At 44.2% G+C, this 21297-nt stretch overlaps 1 protein-coding gene across 1 annotated transcript; it reads right to left on the bottom strand.

Moving 5' to 3' along the window:
* Window positions 1-390: 390 nt before the first annotated feature.
* Window positions 391-18116, bottom strand: cdh15 (cadherin 15). Its single transcript, XM_062961689.1, has 14 exons — window positions 17179-18116; window positions 11446-11598; window positions 10041-10196; window positions 9794-9938; window positions 8745-8905; window positions 6809-6937; window positions 5472-5657; window positions 5141-5394; window positions 4830-4969; window positions 3395-3616; window positions 2312-2551; window positions 2048-2184; window positions 1675-1839; window positions 391-800 (listed from the first exon to the last, which is right to left on the bottom strand). The coding sequence occupies exons 1-14, from the start codon at window positions 17440-17442 to the stop codon at window positions 603-605; spliced, it is 2550 nt and encodes an 849-aa protein (XP_062817759.1). The 5' UTR covers window positions 17443-18116; the 3' UTR covers window positions 391-602.
* Between the last annotated feature and the right edge of the window lie 3181 nt (window positions 18117-21297).

Below are 21297 nucleotides of genomic sequence, written 5' to 3'. Positions count from 1 at the left end.
CCTATGAACATCCATAGATGCCAATGGCTTCCTTTCCAACTCGTTGATGAATCCCCATAGACACCAATGGTCCTATGAACACCCATAAGCGCCAATAGCCTTGGCAATACACCTATGATCCCCCCATAGAAGCCAATGGTCCCATGAACAGCTACAGACATCAATGTCCTCATGGCCAATGTGCCGATGAGCAACCATAGTTGCCAATAGCCCTTTGAACACCCATAGATGCCAATAGTCCAATTAACCCCCATAGACACCAATGTTCCAATGAACCCTCATAGACGTGAATGTTCCTATGAATCCCCATAGACACCAAATGCCTCTTTGCCAATGGCCCTATGAACCCCCATAGATGCCAATGGTCCTATGAATCCCCATAGATGCCAATGGTCTCTGTGCCTATGTACTTATGAAGATGCATAGACACCTGAGAAAAATGGGTCACGTCTCCCAGTCTTTCCAGCCCATATGTCAATGTTGTGACCCATTTTGGGGAGGTCTTGAAAGAGACCCGGGTGCGAAATGTGTGAAATGTGCTTCTTGTCCAGTTGTGGGAGTGCAGGGTCTCCCTGTCCCCCACTCTGCCCTTTGTGCCCCTCCTAGTTGCCGTAGAGCTCGGCCAGGCGCCGGAAGCGCGGCCCCCAGTCGTTGAGGTAGTCGTAGTCCTGGTCCTGATCGGCCACGCTGGAGAGGATGGAGCTGAGGGAGCCGCCGGCCGAGCCGTCCCCTTCGAAGTCGTAGATGAGCGCCGTGTCGTAAGGCGGGACGCTGGGGTCCGAGTCAGCCGCCTCCAGGCCCTGCGAGGGACAAATATGAGCCGACAGTATGATGCAGCAGCTTAAAAGGCCAATGTGATTATACTTTCCTCCCTGGTGAAATAGGGTTGGACAGAATAGCCTTTGGGGTCTCTTCCGCCAGCGAAACATGAGCTCATTATGTGATGCAGCTGCTTAAAAAGCCAATGTGATTATATTTTCTTACCTCGTGGAATAGAGTCGCATTGGATGACCTTTGGGGGTATCTTCGACCAGCAAAACATGAGCCAACACTATGATGCAGCAGCTTAAAAGGCCAATGTGATTATGCTTTCCTCCCTGGTGAAATAGCATTGGACTGGGGTCTCTTCCACCAGCGAAACATGAGCTAATTATGTGATGCAGCCCCTTAATAAGCCAATGTGATTATGTTTTCCTGCCTGACAGAATAGGGTCGGACTGGATGGCCTTTGGAGGTCTCTTCCGCTAGTGAAACATGAGCCAACAGTGTCATGCAGCAGCTAAAAAGGCCAATGTGATTATGTTTTCGTGCCTGGTGGAAGAGGATCGGACTGGATGGCCTTTGGAGTTTCTTCCACCAGCAAAACATGAGCCAACAATGTGATGCAGCAGCTTACAAAGCCAATGCAATTATGTTTTCCTGCCTGATGGAATAGGGTTAGACTGGATGGCTGTTAGAATCTCTTCTGCTAGTGAAACATGAGCCAAGGACGTGATGCAACTGCTTACAAAGCCAATGTGCTTATGTTTTCCTGCCTGATGGAATAGGGTTAGACTGGATGGCCGTTAGAATCTCTTCTGCTAGTGAAACATGAGCCAAGGATGTGATGCAACTGCTTACAAAGCCAATGTGCTTATGTTTTCCTGCCTGGTGAAATAGGGTTGGAGTGGTTACCTCGTGGATGAAGTCCTCGATGTCAGAAGGGCAGGAGGGCATCCGGCGGGGAAACTGAGGCACGGCAAAGGCGTACGGGGCGTCCCTCCGGCGCAAGGGCTTCCCCAAAGGCGACGGAGGCGGAAAGAGGTCCGGGTTGCGGAGCTGGTTGAGGTCGTAGGCGTCCTAAGGGCCGGAAAAGGGGGAGAAGGAATCGGCGTCTGTACAAGGTCGCCTTTCACCCTTTCAGTAACAAACTGACCTCAAAGCCAGGATGTTGCAGTCCCAGTGGGGTCTCCAATAGCCCACCACTCTTTTTGGGTGCCCATTTTGGGGTGTTCTGCTTTTAGGGCTGTTTCCTTGCACCAAAGACCCCCCAAGTGATGAGACCCACCTGGTCCTCTTCTCCGCCTCCTTGTTCGTTGTAGTTGAGAACGTTGTCCCGCAGGTCATCCTGGGAGCCCCCCAAAAGACCCTTCCGGAAGGCCTGCCGACGAGCACGCTCCCACGTGGCCACCAGCAACACCAGACCTGCCGGGTGGGAAGGGGATGAAAACATAAGAACAGAATGAGGGTGGACTGGATGGCCTTTGGGGGTCCCTTCCAAGTCTACGGTTCCAGGAACGAAACAGGACTCTGTTTTTGGGGTTCCACTCACACAGGAGGAGGACAACACTGCTGAGGATGACCATCAGGGCCCCGAAGCTCAGTCCGGCCACCGCCCCCGCCACGGCCGCCACCTGAATCCGGCAGGAGCCCCACTCGTCGCATTCGCAGACGGAGACGTTGAGGAGCTGCTCCCGCTGCAGAGGAGGGTTCCCCGAGTCGCTGAGGAGCAGAGGCACCACGTGGAGACCTTCGGGGACCTCTCCTTGGGGGCGCAGCAGGACATGGGTCCCTAAAATGGGCAAAGAAAGTCATAGGTGTTGGATTTTTGGTTGTGTGTATATGAAACGTAAATCAAGTGTTTCTGCTGTTTTGCAAGTGTGTGTTTCAGCAATGAAACAGTTAACAGCAGGCCAGTTTGACTGACAGCCTGCTGTGACCTATAAGGCATGATTTCCGGCCTTGGAGGTCGGAACTTCCTTCGGACTAAGGAATGTGTTTTCTTATCTCTGTTGGGACTAAGGAATGTGTTTTCTTATCTCTGTTGGGACTAAGGAATGTGTTTTCTTATCTCTGTTGGGACTAAGGAATGTGTTTTCTTATCTCTGTTGGGACTATGGAATGTGTTTTCTTATCTCTGTTGGGACTAAGGAATGTGTTTTCTTATCTCTGTTGGGACTAAGGAATGTGTTTTCTTATCTCTGTTGAACTGTGTGCCGAGCCGAGAGGCAAAGGGAAAATGCAAGCTTCTAGTGATGGACTTTGCTGTTTGTAAATATCTTTGTAAATATTAAATAGATGTCTTTGAGTCTGACTTTGGAGGAATTGGTGAGGGCAGAAATTCACCAATTCATCAGGGTGCTGGTCCGGAGCATAATTGATCGATGGTGTTTGAAGAAATCCAACCAACAGATGCACCCTGATCCCTGGCACTGATCTTGACAATAGGACCATCCAGACCAGGTATGGGCCAACATTGGTCCTCCCTCCAGATGTTTTGGACTTCAACTCCCACCATTCCTAACAGCCTAAACATCTGGAGGGAGGACCAATGTTGGCCCATACCTGACCCAGACCAACCCCAAACTGTGCATATCAAAACTGACCATTGCTGTCCATCTCTCGAAAGCCTTACCGTTGGTGCGGCTGAGAGTCCAGTTCCCGGTCATCGGCGTGGGGCCGAGTCGGAAAGAAAAGGGCTCGGCATGCGGAGCCAGGTCTTCATCGGTGGCGGTCAAGAGCAAGCCGTCCCCCCGGCTGCACAGCTCTCGGGCCGCAGGGAGCAGGAAGGGTGCGTGGTCATTCACCTCTAAGACCTCGACGGACAAAGTGGCCGTGCCGGTCAGCGGAGGGGTCCCTAAGGAGAAGGAGGCAGCCCATCAGGATCGTTTGGGCAATAACAATGAAACACATCACTATAGATCTGGGATCTAGGAGTCTTAGTGGGCCACAAGCTGAGGATGAGCCAAGAGTGTGATGCAGCAGCTAAAAAGACCATTGATAGGATAGTGTCCAGATCAAGGGAAGACATAGTCTGACTTTCTTCTACTGTGAAAGGCATCTAGGAGTTTTACCAGAACCAAAAATGAACGTGAGCCAATAGTGTGATACAGCAGCTAAAAAGACCAATGTGATTCTAGTCTGCATATATAGGAGGATAGTGTCTAGATCAAGGTAAGACATAGTCTGACTTTCGTCTTCTGTGAAAGGCATCTAGGAGTTTTAACAGACCCCAAGATAAACGTGAGCCAACAGCATGATATGGCAGCTAAAAAGACCAAGGTGATTCTAGGCTGCATTGATAGGATAGTGTCCAGATAAGGGGAAGACAGAGTCTGACTTTCTTCTGTGGCGAAAGGGATCTAAGAGTTTTAATAGACCCCAAGATGAACGTGAGCCAACAGTGTGATGTGGCAGCGAAAAGAGCTAATATTAGGAAGAACTTCCTGAGAGTAAGCTGTTGGGACAGTGGAATATTCTTTACAATTTTATCTTGTAAATCGCCTAGAGCATCTTGGATGGAGGGCGATTAATAAGTATTTAAATGATGATGATGATGATGATGATGATGATGATGATGATGATGAAGAATATTCTCCCTTGGATTCTGGGGGAGTCTCCTTCTCTGGAGGTTTTTAATTAGAGGTTGACTGGCCATCTATTGGGAAGGCTTGGATTGGGTATTCCTATATGGCACAGGGCTGGACTGGATGGCTCATGGGGTCTCCTCCAGCTCTAGGATCCTATAATTCTACTAGCTTTGCCTGGCCACGTGTTGCTGTGGCTTATGGGAATCCTTTGTTGGCCAGGTGGAATAGCAGTGAATAGCCTTGCAGTCTCAAAGCCTGGCCATTTTCTGGAGTAGCTGGAGCTTTTTGTTGCATGAACGTAGAGGCATGGATGAGGGGTTGTACTGCCAAGTTTAATGTTTCTGGGATGTGTAGTTTTGTTGTTTTGTCCCGGGCCGAAATTTCATTACCCTTTTATATATATAGATGATTCATTACTTGGATTCAGCCCCTTTAGCATGGTCAAGGGTGCCATTTCCTTTCTCTGCCCGGCTTCCTCACCATTATCAGTGGCCAGGATGCGCACGGCATACCCGCCTCCAGGAAACGTGGCTCTTGGCGGCACCGTCAGCCGGGTTTGCACCAAACCGGATTCAGGGTCCACTTCCAACCAGCGATCCTGGTCCGAGGCCAGAGAGTACCTGGGATGGAAGGAGAAAAAAGAGAGATTTATATATGGAGTCTGTGAATGAGAAGCAGCTTCTCCTGTTGCTTTGGTTCGGCACTAAGATTATTGTGTGACACACCCTAATTTTGGGAAGGCAATTTAGAGCATTAGAATCGAGTGAATACAGTCATTCATCCAATCTCACCGGAGCTCCTGCGCTTGGTGCGTGTCGGGGTCGCTGGCGTGGCAATGTGCGACCTGTGTGCCGGGGGGTGCCCCTTCGCTCACGCTCCCCTTCCACGGGTTCTCTTTGAAGAAAGGGGCTTCGTTGACGTCCGCCACTCGCACCCGCGCCGTGGCCAAAGACCGGGCAGGTTTGGGAGCGGTCAGCTCCAGCGGACTTTGGTTCTGGACGGAGATGAGCAGCTCAAAGCGGTTCCGCTCCTCATAATCCAAGGCCTGGAGAAAGAGAAATGGGTCAGCGATGGGGATGAGTATATTTTAAAAGTCTGGATCTCCTCGAGAGCCATTGTTACCTTCGCCAAGGAGATGAGGCCGTCGTTGGTGAGGGGGTCAGTCTGGATGGCAAAGGCCCCCTCGGGGTCTCCTTCCAAAATGGTGAACTTGGCCAACCAGTTGGGAGACCCAGGAAAGTCCTTGTCTTGGACCGGCACCCGGCCGACTACTGCGCCTCGACGGTTTTCGGGAACTTCCATGGAGAACTGCAAGGCACATTGGGAGCCATATTAGCACCGATGGGAAGGGAACCTACATGTTAGTGTGTTTGTTGTTAGAGTGTGAAATATTAAATCAATTGTTGCTGTTGGATTGTGTATATATGGCAAGCTTTCCAGCAGCACAGGAGTTAATTACATGCCAGCCCTGATTGATTGCCTGCAGGGCCAATGGGTCAAGCCTTCTGTTTCAACTGCGTGGACGGAACATTCGTCATGAACTGTGGAATGTTGGGAGGTGCCTGCTTGCATTGATTACAGACTTGGGAACGGAGAGGACGAGCCATGCTTTGCCCTTGCCGAGGAAACATGTGTCCAGAGAGTGATGGTGTTTAGTATTGTATATAGTCTGTAAATAAACGTATTGAACCGCTGGGATCAGCAGATAATTAACGACTGAGGTGTCGTTTGTCAGTGCCACTTTCGTGCTGCTTAAGTGGTCTGACTGGAGAGAAGAAGGTGAGACTTGACTCTTCAATAAGTCAGGGTGACAATTAACCCCTGACACTACAAACCATTGTGATATATATGATGTGTTGTTTGAATAAAATCGTATGAACGGGGCCTGGCAAGACTGAAGATACTATCCTAAGATTGAAGTCTGGAAAACTGCAAAAGGAGGTCTAGAATTCATGAACTGCTGAACTTCTGGCATGACCAGAGACAATGCGGAACTCTTGCATGGAAAACAACATGTTTACATGATGAAAGACAATGATTCTTTAAGTCAACACAGTGATTCCTTACATTAAGAAGGAAAATTTATTTATTTATTTACCGGATTTATATTCCGTCCATCTCACTCTGAAGAGGACTCAGGACAGATCACAATACACACATACACGGAAAACATTCAATGCTGTTTAGACATACAGGACAGACATACAACTGCGGGAAGGGGAGACCGCCTGGTTGAGGACGCAAGCGGCAGAGTTTTGTGGGGAAGGAGTTGCCAAGCTCATTCCTCGCTATGATAAGTGCCTAGATTTGAATGGCGACTATGTTGAGATGTGGTATTTGGGCGTGGCTTTCAACTGCATACGGTAAATGTTTTCTCCTATACTTTGTTCATTTTTAATTCCAAAACGTAATCTACTTTCTGGATAACCCTCGTATCTCACTGTTGTTGGGTTCCTCACCTCTTCCTCTGCAAACTCCGGGGGGTTGTCGTTGATGTCGTCCACATAGATCACGGCCGCAGCGGTGGTGGCCAGTCCTTCTCCGGACATATCAGCCACCTGAAGGGTCAGGTTATACACTCCGATCACCTGTATGGAAAAGAGCGAGTAGGCGGTCACAATGCGAGGAAGAGGCCCGAATGGAGTGCATCACTGTGGAGTGAATCCATTATTATGACGCCACTTGAACATCCATGGCTCAAGGCTATGGGATCCCAGTCGTTTTGAATTGTCTTTAGCTTTCTTTCCCAAAGACTGCAGGTGCCTCACCAAACTACAGCACCCAGGATTCCATAGCATTGAATCATAACAGTTCAAGTGGCGTTGAACTGCATTAATTCTACAGTGGAGATGGTCCCTGGAGTTTCAAAGTCTACAAAAACGTTCACAATGATGCATTTCCCTGCTGAAAAAATATCAGAAACAACAACAACAACAACAACAACAATAACTGTATTATGTCACAGCAAACAAGATAGGCAAGATATGTGATTTTGTGATACGAAATCCATCATATCTATCTTGTTTGCTGTGTCATACAATGTTGTTGTGTCAATCATAATAATAATACAGTAGAATCTCACTTATTCAACATAAACGGGCCGGCAGAACGTTGCATAAGCGAATATATTGGATAATAAGGAGAGATTTAGGAAAAGCCTATTAAACATCAAATTTGGTTATGATTTTACAAATTAAGCACCAAAACATCATGTTATACAACAAATTTGACAGAAAAAGTCGTTCAATATGCAGTAATGTTATGTAGTAATTACTGTATTTACGAATTTAGCACCAAAATATCACAATGTATTGATAACATTGACTACAAAAATGTGTTGGATAATCCAGAACGTTGGATAAGCGAATGTTGGAGAAGTGAGACTCTACTGTAATATAATAATAATAATAATCACACAGTCCTAGACACTTGGGAAGAGTTTGACTTGTGATTTTGTGATACGAAATCCAGCATATAGATCTCGTTTGCTGTGTCATAATAAAATAATAATAATACTTTATTTTTCTATCTCGCCACCATCTCTCCAAAGGGACTCGGGGCAGCTAACATGGTGTTAAGCCCAAAACAAAAACAAATATAACATTTAAAACCAATCCAGTAGAGTCTCACTTATCCAAGCCTCGCTTATCCAAGCCTCTGGATAATCCAACCCATTTTTGTAGTCAATGTTTTCAATATATTGTAATATTTTTGTGCTAAATTCGTAAATACAGTAATTACAACACAACATGACTGCGTATTGAACGACTTCTTCTGTCAAATTTGTTGTATAACATTATGTTTTGGTGCTTAATTTGTAAAATCATAACCTAATTTGATGTTTAATAGGTTTTGCCTTAATCCCTCCTTGGATATTTGCTTATCCAAGCTTCTGCCGGCCCGTTTAGCTTGGATAAGTGAGACTCTACTGTATAAGTAAGTAAACAATATCAACATAACATTCAAATATAATAAATTAAAAAACACAAAATACAAAAACAACCGTAATAACATCACACAGGCTTAGTTTTGTCTGGTATTCGCCCAGCTTGAAAGATATTTTTGTGCATGGGAGATCGTTTTTTTTTTGTACACAAATCATGGAAGCAATGATATCGATCATTACAATGCAAAAGTTCAAAAAGTTTTCAGCTACTTTTTCTATTCTTGTTGCTTGCCTTGAAGTCATTCCTAACTTATAGTGACACTAAATTAAATCCTGGGGTTTTCTTGAGCAAGATTTGTTCAGAGAGAGTTCTTTCTGCCATTTCCTGAGGCTGAGAGAGTGTGACTTTGTCCAGGATCAACTGTATTTCTCCCATGCATTCAGCACTGCATCCCATCTGGATTTGCCCCCATTTCATTCCTTTGGGGTCATTTGGGGTGAATCCCTACCTCTCGGTCCAGGGCGACTTCTGCCGTCCGAATTTCCCCGGAGGCCTCGTCGATTCGGAAGACGTCTCTCGCTTTCGGCTCCAGGATGGAGAATTTCAGGGCCGCGTTGTCCGTCTCGGGGTCATCGGCATCGCTGGCTTCCACCTTCATCACAAAGGTTCCTGGTGAAAATGAAAGGGAACTCACGGCTTACGATCTCGGGAGCTAAGCAGGGTCAGCCTGGGTCAGGACTTGGAGGGGAGGCCACAAATGAATACCAGTTGACATGGGCTCTATTTCGGACCGAGGAAGGGACAAAACCACCTCTGAGGATGCCTTGCTGAAGAAAACCCTATAATACCCAAAGTGGCTTGAAACTAAGCAGGGTTAGCCCTAGTTAGTACAGTAGAGTCTCACTTATCCAACACTCGCTTATCCAACGTTCTGGATTATCCAACACATTTTTGTAGTCCATGTTTTCAATACATCGTGATATTTTGGTGCTAAATTCGTAAATACAGTAATTACTACATAGCATTACTGCGTATTGAACTACTTTTTCTGTCAAATTTGTTGTCTAACATGACGTTTTTGGTGCTTAATTTGTAAAATCATAACCTGATGTTTAATAGGCTCTTTCTTAATCTCTCCTTATTATCCAACATATTCGCTTATCCAACATTCTGCTGGCCCGTTTACGTTGGATAAGTGAGACTCTACTGTACTTGGATGGGAGGCCACAAAAGAATACTAGATGATGTAAACTCTGGATTGCTGGGGTTTTTTTTTTGGCTGTATGGCTATGTTCCAGCAGCATTCTTTCCTGATGTTTCACCTGCATCAAAACATCCAGGCGTCCCCTGGGCAACGTCCTTGCAGATGGCCAATTCTCTCACCCCAGAAGCAACTCAGGTTGCTCCTGACATGAAAAAACAAAACAAAAACCTGCATCTGTGGCAAGCATCCTTAGAGGTTTGTTCAGAGGTCTGTTGGAAATGAGGCAAGTGGAGTGTGTGTGTATGTGTGTGGGTGTGTTTATGTGTGTATATATACATGTGTGTGACACCCACCTGGCGCGGCCCCTTCCACCACGCGCCCCGTAAAGGCCTTCTGCCGGAAGAGCGGGCGGTTGTCGTTCTGGTCCATGACCACGATCTCCAAGTCTGTGGGGTCTTCCAGAGGAACTCCACTGAGGTCCAGAGCAAACGCCTTGAGCTGGGAACGGGCAAAGCAGAAGAGGTCAAGCTCTTGGGTTTTAAGGGTATAGAGTTTTCCAAAATCTATAACAATTTAGAAAGAGCATGAGTTTTTCCTTACCCGGAAGCGGTTGTTCTTCTCCCGGTCCAGCATGGTATTGAGGTAGACCTTCCCGCTGAGCTTTTCAATGGAGAAGATGTCCTTGGGCTCTTCATCCACACCTGGTCCTTTGATGCTATAAATCACCCCGCCGGGCTGCTGCTTGTCGGATTTAATCTGCAAAGGGAGATAGAAAATCAGTCCCTGGGTGCATCTACACTGCAGAAGTAATGCAGTTTGACACCACTTTAACTGGCACGGTTCAATCAGAGTCCTAGTTTGGCACTCTTTGGCAAACTAGACTTCAAGACCTAGGAGTTGTAAAACTACAACCCATAGCATTGAGCCATGTCTATTAAAGTGGCGCCAAACTGCATTAATTCTCCAATGTAGACGCACTCTCCATGCATCACCTTGCTGGCTCTCCTATGTAGCAAATAATAATAATAATAATAATAATAATAATAATAATAATAATAATAATAATCTGCACACATCATCAGAAAATACATCACACAGTCCTAGACACTTGGGAAGTGTTCGACTTGTGGTTTTGCGAAACGAAATCCAGCATATCTATCTTGTTTGCTGTGCCATACAACGTCGTTGTGTTGATAATAATAATAATAATAATAATAATAATAATAAAGAATAGTAAAGAAACCGACGAAACCATTGATTATATCCTCAGCTGCTGTAAGAAAATTGCACAGACAGACTACAAACAGAGGCACAACAATTTGGCCCAAATGACAATAATAATAATAATAATAATAATAATAATAATAATAATAATAATAGTAAGGTACTGACAGAGGTCTGCTTCCCCATGACAGCTAATGTGTGCTAATAGGCGTTAATAATAATAATAATAATAATAATACTAACAATAGTTACACTTGGGAAGTGTTCGACTTGCGATTTTGTGATACGAAATCCAGCATATCTATCTTGTTTGCTGTGTCATAATAAAATAATAATAATAATAATAAATATTAATGAATAATAATATTCAGATTTCTCTCTCAAATGACATCTATCATCCTTTTGCTGAATTTGGATATTACAGAACTATAAAATAATTTTTGCGTTATATTTTAATGGTAACAAATGTTAACAAGTAAGACTTATGTGCCAATTATTTTGTGTCGTTGTTTTATATTATACTTATTTATTTGTTTGCAAATGGACTGCAATCTAAACATTGGTAAACAACAATGCACTGAGGACGATAGTAGGTCTCCAATAGTATATTGGGTGATATTAGACATATATGTCAAACAACTTGAAATCGTTTCAAATGTAATTACAAGGCCACGAATGCAGAGGGACCTACTTTGCTGTCTCGCTCCATCTTCCATTGGTTTCTATTGTTCAAAACAATATTGAAAGAAGGGTAAGCAACCTTGAAATGGTAATTTCTTACCTGGACCAAGAGATGCGGAAGACGCTTGTGGTTTTCGGAGACGCTGATGGGCGGGATGACCCATGCCCGCTTGACCCTTCCCAAACTGTCCTTCCGATGCCATGGATTCAATACTGGGGTGCCAATTCTGGAGTCCTCAGAACCGAAAATTTCCTTTAAAAAAGGAAACAAAAAGCTTTCTGTTACATAACACCAGTGTTTTTGACACTTCTGTCTAAAGTTCAGACCAAAATCCAAAGCAGATTTTGGGATACAGTTCGCACTAAAACCTGGAACAGATTGTGCTCTGGGACCGAAGTGGAACAGTGAATCTGCTTTGGGTTTTAGTCTAAACTTGTGCCACTGTTCAGACATAAAGGTAAAGGTTTTCCCCTGACATTAAGTCTAGTCGAGTCCGACTCGGGGTTGGTGCTCATCTCCATTTCTAAGCCAAAGAACCAGCGTTGTCCGTAGACACCTCCAAGGTCATGTGGCCAGCATGACTGCACAGAGTGCCATTACCCTTCCACCGGAATGATACCTATTGATCTACTCACATTTGCATGTTTTCAAAGGTTGGCAGAAGCTAGGGCTAACAGCAGGAGTTCACCCCACTCCCCAGATTTGAACTGCCAGTTTTTCGGTCAGCAAGTTGAACAGGTCAGCAATTTAACCCGCTGCGCCACCGAGGGCTCCCACTCAAGTTCAGGCTAAAATCCAAAGTTGATTCGCTGCTCCTGTTTTGCTTACTGTTTTCTATGTATGGAAACTTAGATCGTGTACATCCCTATTGTATACCATATGAGAAGATTCTACTCAAACAGGTTTTGGGCTCTTCTCTGAAAGATGAAACTTTTTCCAAAAGGGTATGATCTCCAATTGGTTATGAATGCCATTTCCCAAAACTAACTACCGTTAACTCCAACTCAGCTCCATCCTTTGAGTGTGAAGCCTGGAATATGATGGATTTCCCCCCACAAAAGACAATGTCCCCCCTCTTGTTCCGGGAGATTTCTGGAGGACAGCTGCGTGACATTCCTCAATGGAAACCCTAGACAACTTTTGGGTTTTGTGGACGAACAGCTGCCGGTATGCACATTTTGGGGCCCTCCTGTCGTATAGGAATTCAAGCGAAGGGCACGAAACGGGGGTCCCGTTTATTAGTCGGAGGTGGAAAAGGAGTGCATTCTGAACTGTACAAAGATTCAAATTTACTCATGTCTCACAGCCATTGAAGGATTCCATTTATGGCAAAATTTTCTGTTCTTAAGGGTTGCAAAACCCATGTTATTCCACCTCCAAATCCTTCTTGGGAAGTTGCATTGCTAAGCCGAAGGAAACCAGTAAAAACTTTTGCAAACTCCCAACAAAAGGCACTCCATGCACCTCAAGAGTAACTGGGATGCAGCCACCATCCAGACCTTTTGGGGCTATTAAAGAAAATAATTGCGGAGCGATGGGAAAGGAGGAGGCCTGGGAAGATGGCCCCGATCCCCTTCCTTTTTCCTCCTTTCCCAGTTCTGTTTTGGGCTGCACCAAACCCAAGGGAGTTGCCTGCATTGCAGCTTCCTGCCCTTTTCATTCCTTCCCTCGGAAAGTCTATTTTCGTGTCCGTTTCGAAAGAATTCAACCCTCCCCCGTCTCTTTTCCCACACTGGACTCAATGCAGCACCAGACCAAAATCAGGCTGTGGATCCGCTCCGGGCTCTAGTCCAAACTTCAACTGAACTCTCCATTGTTACCCTTTTTTGAGGCTTTTGATCCTTATTGTACTCTCACTGCAAAAAACACAACGGATCATAGGGCGCATCTACACTGTAGAATGGTTTGAGAGCCCTTAAAACACCATGGATCAATGCTATGGGATCCCGGGAGTTGTAGTTTCCCAAGTTTTTGAGCCTTCTCTGCCCAACTACAACTCACATTATTCCATAGCGCCATTGAGCCATGGTGTTTCAAGCTCTCTCAAACTGCATTCATTCTTCAGTGGGAACTTGGGAAACTACAACTCCCAGTATTCCATAGCGCCATTGAGCCATGATGTTTCAAGGGCTTTCAAACTGCATTCGTTCTACAGTGGGACCTTGAGAAACTCCAACTCCCAGTATTCCATAGCATTGAGCCATGGCATTTCAAGGGCTCTCAAACTACAACTCCCAGTATTCCATAGCATTGAGCCATGTCGTTTCAAGGACTCTCAAACTGCATTCCTTCTACAGTGGGACCTTGGGAAACTACAACTCCCAGTGTTCTATAGCACTGAGATATGACGTTTAAAGGGCTCTCAAACTGCATCAGTTCTACAGTGGGACCTTGGGAAACTACAACTCCCATCACTCCATAGGATTGAGTCATGGCGGTTAAAAGTGTCGAACCGCATTCGTTCTGCTGTCTGGATGCACACAAAGAAGGCTCAAGACCTTGTAAAACTACAGCTCCCGGGATCCCGTGGCATTGAGCCATGGCACTTAAATGTAGTACCAGACCAGTGTAGCTGCGTCCATAAGCAATAGATAATTTTGCCTTTTTGTGGCTGGAATCAATTGAGCCCCAAACCCACAAGGGGTTCCGAACGGGACCCCGGCCCTTTTCTCTCTGCCCTGAAATGTTATTGATGCCTCGGCCTTGCATTCCTCGGCAGCAGGTGGCTGGGCATGGATGCCGAGGCCCACACGCCCGCGCATGGAGGAATGCCACACTCGCTTTGCGGTGTAAAACGACACCGACCTGGCCCTTTTGTCTGGTGTGCAAGAATGGGGATCTGCACTGGTTCTAGGGTTCCGGTATGCTCCAATGTTTGATATTGTGAGTATGTGTTTTTAGCTATTGGAAGGAGTCATAATTTGGGGGAATGCAAGGAAGGACTCATGCGCTAGTCTAGACATAGCTCTCCACCCTTGAGCTATGAGGAGAAGCAGATAAGAAATACAACAACAACAACAACAACAACAACAACAACAATTAAATGAAGCACCATTCGATCCCTCCTGACAGATGTCCATCCAGCCTTTGCTTAAAAAGGACTCTGAGGCATATAGCCAACAATGAAGGATAGACAGCTATATCCAGACTACTGCATGAGTCCTTCCAATGATGATGATGATGATGATGATGATTATTATTATTATTAAAGGAAGCAGCATTTGATCCCTCCCGACAGATGGTCACCCAGCCTCTGCTTAAAAAGGACTATGAAGCATATACCCAACAATGAAGGATGAAGAGCTATGTCCAGACAAGCACATGAGTCCTTCCAATTATAATAACAATAATAATAATAATCATCATCATCATCATCATTAGTACAAGAAAACCGCACTACAAACTAGTGCTGTCAGCTGGCACAACAAAACATTGCATGGAAAGTTCCTTGACAAAATTGAAGGAAAAGCTGATAAGGAGAAGACCTGGCTCTGGCTCACGAATGGGACCCTGAAGAAGGAGACAGAAGGCCTGATCCTTGCAGCCCAGGAGCAAGACATCAGGACAAAGGCAATTCAGGCCAAGATCGAAAAATCAGCCGATGACCCAAAATGCAGACTGTGCAATGAAACTGACGAAACCATTGATCATCTCCTCAGCTGCTGTAAGAAAATCGCACAGACAGACTACAAACAGAGGCACAACTACGTGGCCCAAATGATTCATTGGAACTTATGCCTCAAGTACCACCTCCCAGCAGCAAAGAACTGGTGGGATCACAAACCTGCAAAAGTATTGGAAAATGAGCACGCAAAGTTACTATGGGACTTCCGAATCCAGACTGACAAAGTTCTGGAACACAACACACCAGACATCACAGTTGTGGAAAAGAAAAATGTTTGTATCATTGATGTCACCATCTCAGGTGACAGTTGCATTGACGAAAAACAACAGGAAAAACTCAGCCGCTATCAGGACCTCAAGATTGAACTTCAAAGACTCTGGCAGAAACCAGTGCAGGTGGTCCCAGTGGTGATGGGCACATTGGGTGCCGTGCCAAAAGATCTCAGCCGGCATTTGGAAACAATAGACATTGACAAAATCACGATGTGCCAACTGCAAAAGGCCACCCTGCTGGGATCTGCGCATTATCCGAAAATACATCACACAGTCCTAGACACTTGGGAAGTGTTCGACTTGTGGTTTTGTGATACGAAATCCAGTATGTCTATCTTGTTTGCTGTGTCATAATACAATAATAATAATAATACACAGCGGACAAAAAGCCAGTACAAGAAAGCCGCACTACAAACTAGAGCTGACAGCTGGCACAACAAAACATTGCATGGAAAGTTCCTTGACAAAATTGAAGGAAAAGCTGATGTCCAGGCTAGCGCCTGAGTCCTTCCTTGCACCCCCCAAATTATGACCCCTTCCCAGTGTTGCTAATGCGAGCCACATGGAAAGCGAGGCTCCCCTCCATTCGCCACTGCGTGTTCATGCTCCCAGCTGCCTCGGTGGAGATTTCACGCTCATTCCTGATCAGAGAGCAGCTGTCAGGAATAGGAGGGGGGATCCTTCTCCCCATAAGTCACCATGCATCATGTCCCCCCCCCCCTTGAAATGCCATGGCTCAATGCGATGGAATCATGGGAGTTGTAGTTTGGCAAGGTCTTTAGCCTTCTCTGCCAAAGAGAGCTAGGGCCGCACCAAACTAGACGTCCCATTGAGCACTGAGCTACAGAAATTAAAGCGGTGTCAAACTGCTTTAAAAGGAAAAGGAAGAAGGGGAAGAGGAGAAGAAAGAGAGGGAAAAGAAGAGAAGAAGAGGAAGAGAAGGAAGAGGAAGTGAAGGAGAGGAGCAAGAAGAGAAAGATGAGAAGAAAGAGAATGAAAGGAAAAGAAAAAAGGAGAAGAAGAGGATGAGAGGAAAAGGAGGATGAAAAGAGGAGAAGGAAGAGAAAGTGAAAGAGAGGAAAAGGAAGAAGGGGAAGAGGAGAAGAAAGAGAAAGTGAAAGAGAGGAAGAAGAAGAGAAAGATGAGAAGAAAGAGAATGAAAGGAAAAGAAAAAAGGAGAGGAAGAGGATGAGAGGAAAAGGAGGATGAAGAGAGGAGAAGGAGAAGGAAGAGAAAGTGAAGGAGAGGATAAGGAAGAAGGGGAAGAGGAGAAGAAAGAGAGGGAAAAGAAGAGAAGAAGAGGAAGAGAGGAAGAGGAAAAGGAAGAGAGGAAAAGGAAGAGAATGTGAAGGAGGAGGAGAAGAAGAGAAAGATGAGAAGAAAGAGAATGAAAGGAAAAGAAAAAAGGAGAGGAAGAGGAGGATGAAGAGAGGAGAAGGAGAAGGAAGAGAAAGTGAAGGAGAGGAAAAGGAAGAAGGGGAAGAGGAGAAGAAAGAGAGGAAAAAGAAGAGGAAGAAGAAGAGAAAGTGAAGGAGAGGAAGGGGAAGAAGAGAAAGAGGAAAAGAAAGAGAAGGAAAGGAAAAGAAGGAGGGGAAGAGGACGATGAGAGGAGGAAGAGAAGGATGAAGAGAAGAAGAGGAGAAGGAACAGAAAGTGAAGGAGAGGAAAAGGAAGAAGGGAGGATGAGAGCAGGAAGAGGAGGAAGAATAAAGGAAAAGGAGAAGGAAGAGAAAGCGAAGGAGAGGAAGAAGAGAAAGAGGAGACGAAAGAAGGAAAGGAAGAGAAGGAGAAGAGGAGGAGGAGGAAGAGAGGAATAACCCAAACCCTCAATTGTTACCCGTGGCCTGTAATCCCAAATGGAGCAATCCAAAGGGAGAAGAAGCAAGACACTTTCCACCAATGTGTTGGCCTATTCGCTTGTTGTCCTGTACTCACCTGTGTGCCAAGGGTTGCCAGGAGGCCGGAGACAAAGAAGAAGAGCAAGAAGGTGTCCATGGTGTCCGAGATCAGCCTGGGACTGAAGCCCTGTCCGCTTTGCTTTCTTTCTCTGTTTCTCAGAGACCGAAAATAGCCCAGCCGGGTCTCTGACGGACAGCACATGTGTTGCGTTGGGGCCTGGGAGAGGAAGGCCGGGAGGAGGCATGGGACGGGGATTGGAGAACGGACTGCATGCATGCCTCTCCCTCCAAGATGTAACATCCATGCACACGGCTGTAGGATTCGCACTCAGAGCAACAGACAGAGAGATAGAGCTGGGCCGAAAAACATCTAGGAATAGAATGGAGAATGGAGATACATAGCACCAACACTACACAGTCCTGTAGCAGAAGGGTAGCACAGTGTTGTGTATTCACAATAAATAACAACTCTTTGCAAGAGATACTTACTTGCGGCTTTTCAACAAAAACTTCAGGAACTTGGGAAAGTATCTGGAAAACAGGAACTGCACTGACATTGGAATGCAACTTTGAAATGCCACCTTATTATTATTTTATTATGACACAGCAAACAAGATAGATATGCTGGATTTCATATTATTATTATTATTATTATTATTATTATTATTATTATTTTATTATGACACAGCAAACAAGATAGACATGCTGGATTTCATATTATTATTATTATTATTATTATTATTTTATTGTATGACACAGCAAACAAGATAGATATGCTGGATTTCATATTATTATTATTTTATTATGACACAGCAAACAAGATAGATATGCTGGATTTCATATTATTATTATGATTATTATTATTTTATTGTATGACACAGCAAACAAGATAGACATGCTGGATTTCATATTATTATTATGATTATTATTATTTTATTGTATGACACAGCAAACAAGATAGATATGCTGGATTTCATATTATTATTATTATTATTATTATTATTTTATTATGACACAGCAAACAAGATAGACATGCTGGATTTCATATTATTATTATGATTATTATTATTTTATTGTATGACACAGCAAACAAGATAGATATGCTGGATTTCATATTATTATTATTTTATTATGACACAGCAAACAAGATAGATATGCTGGATTTCATATTACTATTATTATTATTATTATTATTATTATTTTATTGTATGACACAGCAAACAAGATAGATATGCTGGATTTCATATTATTATTATTATTATTATTATTATGACACAGCAAACAAGATAGATATGCTGGATTTCATATTATTATTATTATTATTATTATTATTATTATTATTATTATTATGACACAGTAAACAAGATAGATATGCTGGATTTCATATTATTATTATTTTATTATGACACAGCAAACAAGATAGATATGCTGGATTTCATATCACAAAATCACAACTCGAACACTTCCCAAGTGTCTAGGACTGCGTGATGTATTTATTATATTATTAAATATTATTATTATTATTATTATTATTATTATTATTATTATTATTATTATTATTATTATTATTATTTTATTGTATGACACAGCAAACAAGATAGATATGCTGGATTTCATATTATTATTATTATTATGACCTGGCGCAAAAGACTATGCCTTGTTGAAGGCTTTCATGGCCACAGTAACTAAGTTGCTGTGAATTTTCCGTGCTGTATGTCCATGTTCCAGATGCATTCTCTCCTGACGTTTCACCCTCAGTTCACCCGTCAGACCACTTTGCAAACGGCGAAAGTGGCACCGACAAAGAACGACAGCTTCACTGCTTTATGTCTGCTGAAGACAGCAGCACTAAGGCTTTATTTACAATACTAGCTGTGCCCAGCCACACGTTGCTGCGGCTAGGACTTTATTTTTCTTTTCTTTTTATTGTATGAACGTAGAGGCATGGATGAGAGGTTGTGCTGTCAATTTTCAAGGTTGTGGGGCATTTAGTTTAGTTATTTTGTCCGGTGCCGTGATTCCATTACCCTTTTATATATATAGATTTACATTGCTAGTTGATCAAAGCTATCCGGACACATGTTGCATCCACAGGACAAACATGGAGAACATCTGTCTCTTTCCAAATCCCATTCACTGTGTGCACGAAGCACCTCCTTTGCATTCTGCAGCTTGTGATGTATCTTCCTGTCAGAGTAGCACAAACGGAAGTCCTTGCCATTTGTCACAATCCTTTCTAGGGAGGTGTTAGCTGGCCCTGATTGTCTCCTGTCTGCAATTCCCCTGTTTTCTGAGTGTTGTTCTTTATTTACTGTCCTGATTTTGGAGATTTTTTTAAATACCGGGAGCCAGATTGTGTTCATTTTCATGGTTTCCTTCTTTCTGTTAAAATTGTCCACATGCTTGTGGATTTCAGTGGCTTCTCTGTGTCGTCTGACACGCTGGTTGTTAGAGTGGTCCAAATAATATGCTGTGTCCAGATTGGTTCATCAGGTGCCCCGCTATGACTCTTCTATGGGTTTCCATGTTGTCGGTTGAGGCTTTGAAGGGTGAAGAGGCGGAGAGGAAGAGGAGGCGCCAAGCCAGAAAATGGGCACAGCGCATGGGAGAGGTAGAGCATGCCATGGGTAACACATCCATTTTAATGTTTGCCTGGAACTCCTTCCTCGCAAGCCACGCTTCTGTCAGGAAGAGATGTTTCGGAGCAGCTGCAAATTCCATCATTCCAACCCCTTCTTTGCTAGCAGCGGGTAGAAAGAGATTGGCAAAGGAACGCTTTCCAACAGCGTGTTGCTGTGTGCCTTCGTTTCCAACTTACGGTGACTCCACCAAGGTGCTGCTTTGGTCTCCTTCTGTGGCTGAGAGAGTGCGACTCACCCACTAGGTTTCCAAGACTGAGCAGGGACATGAGCCTTGGTCTCCTGCATCACAGTCCAATGTCCTTTGCAGCTGAGAGAGTGCGTCTTGCCACCTAAATGAGCTCCCTTCCATGCCTAAGGGAGGATTTAAACCTTGATCCCGAGCTTCATAGCCTAACTTGGACTCCAACTGGTTGTTACCAGGTGAGTGTACAGCGGAATCAGCAGCATGCAGTTAACACCATGTGCAAAAGACTCAGACCAGGCAGAGGAATTAAAAGAACAAAGGAAACTTTACTTGTTGAGTTGAAGTCAAATAAACAGTTCAGCAATCATACAATGTCCTTGTAGTTGCATAGGATCAATAACTAATCAATCAGCATTCAATATATATACAGCATAGCATATCTAAACTGCTACTTGACTGTAGCTATTAGAGAGCCTGTCTTTTTCTGTGCTCTCCCAGCAAGCTCAAATTCCAACTGACAAACCAACTGACAAACCAAGCCATCTGCCGTCAAACCGATACATTGTTTTAGGCGTGGCTTTGCCTCTGCAAAGCTGAGCTCTTTTGCAGAGATGTTCTGCAAATATTTCTTTACACACATACACATAGCAATTTGGCACAATACTGGTCACACAACTGGTCTGCGGAGAGATTTGAACCCTAGTCTCTGTTGCACCTCAGCGCTGGCTCACCTTGCTCTTAGCATACACCCCACCACAGCAGACTAGGTTGAGACAGTTTAGTGATAAACTATAGCAAAGTCTGAATAAAAAGCAGTCAAGAGAGCAAACATCCAAATGCAATGGCACTCAATAAAAACAATATAATCCAGTAGTAAAAGCAATTGGCAGAATATAAATCCAAGTCTCAGGTGTAGGAAATTAGTCCTGAAAAACAAGGCATTCTGAACTTCAGAGCAAAAAGCAAAACACAGTTTCCAGGCATGAACACAAACGAAAGACCTTTTCCATGAGCTTAAAACAAGGCAGGAGATGTGCTTCCCAAGATCAACGTTGCTCTGTCTGAAATCACTTTCTATTTCTCTTGTATTTAGCCATGTTTACAAGCCAGAAAGGCATTTCTCTGCCCTTGGCTTCCCACTCCTTTATTAGCTACTAGCTGTGCCCGGCCACGCGTTGCTGTGGCAAAGTGGTAGTAGTATTGGTTAAAAATTGTTGTGTAATTTTTATTTGACGTTATTTGTATTTTTAAATTATTTTTATTGTAAGTTATCTTTTTATTACATTTTATTATTTTCTTGTATTATTTTTAGTTATTTTCTGTTATTATA

The sequence above is a fragment of the Anolis carolinensis genome, unplaced genomic scaffold (assembly GCF_035594765.1).
Source record: "Anolis carolinensis isolate JA03-04 unplaced genomic scaffold, rAnoCar3.1.pri scaffold_9, whole genome shotgun sequence".
NCBI classification, from domain to species: domain Eukaryota; kingdom Metazoa; phylum Chordata; class Lepidosauria; order Squamata; family Dactyloidae; genus Anolis; species Anolis carolinensis.
Note: the sequence above shows the minus strand (reverse complement) of the source record. Positions and strands in the feature narration are given on the sequence as shown.

What these genes read in the sequence shown, in the direction of transcription:
- cdh15 (XM_062961689.1), bottom strand. Translation starts at nt 17,442, where the DNA reads ATGTTACATCTTGGAGGGAGAGGCATGCATGCAGTCCGTTCTCCAATC. An exon ending in TTCCGCATCTCTTGGTCCAG is followed by an intron (nt 10,197 to 11,445) that starts GTAAGAAATTAC and finishes CTCCCTTTGCAG; the next exon opens with ATTAAATCCGACAAGCAGCA. An exon ending in CATCCTGGCCACTGATAATG is followed by an intron (nt 3,617 to 4,829) that starts GTGAGGAAGCCG and finishes CCTTCTCCTTAG; the next exon opens with GGACCCCTCCGCTGACCGGC.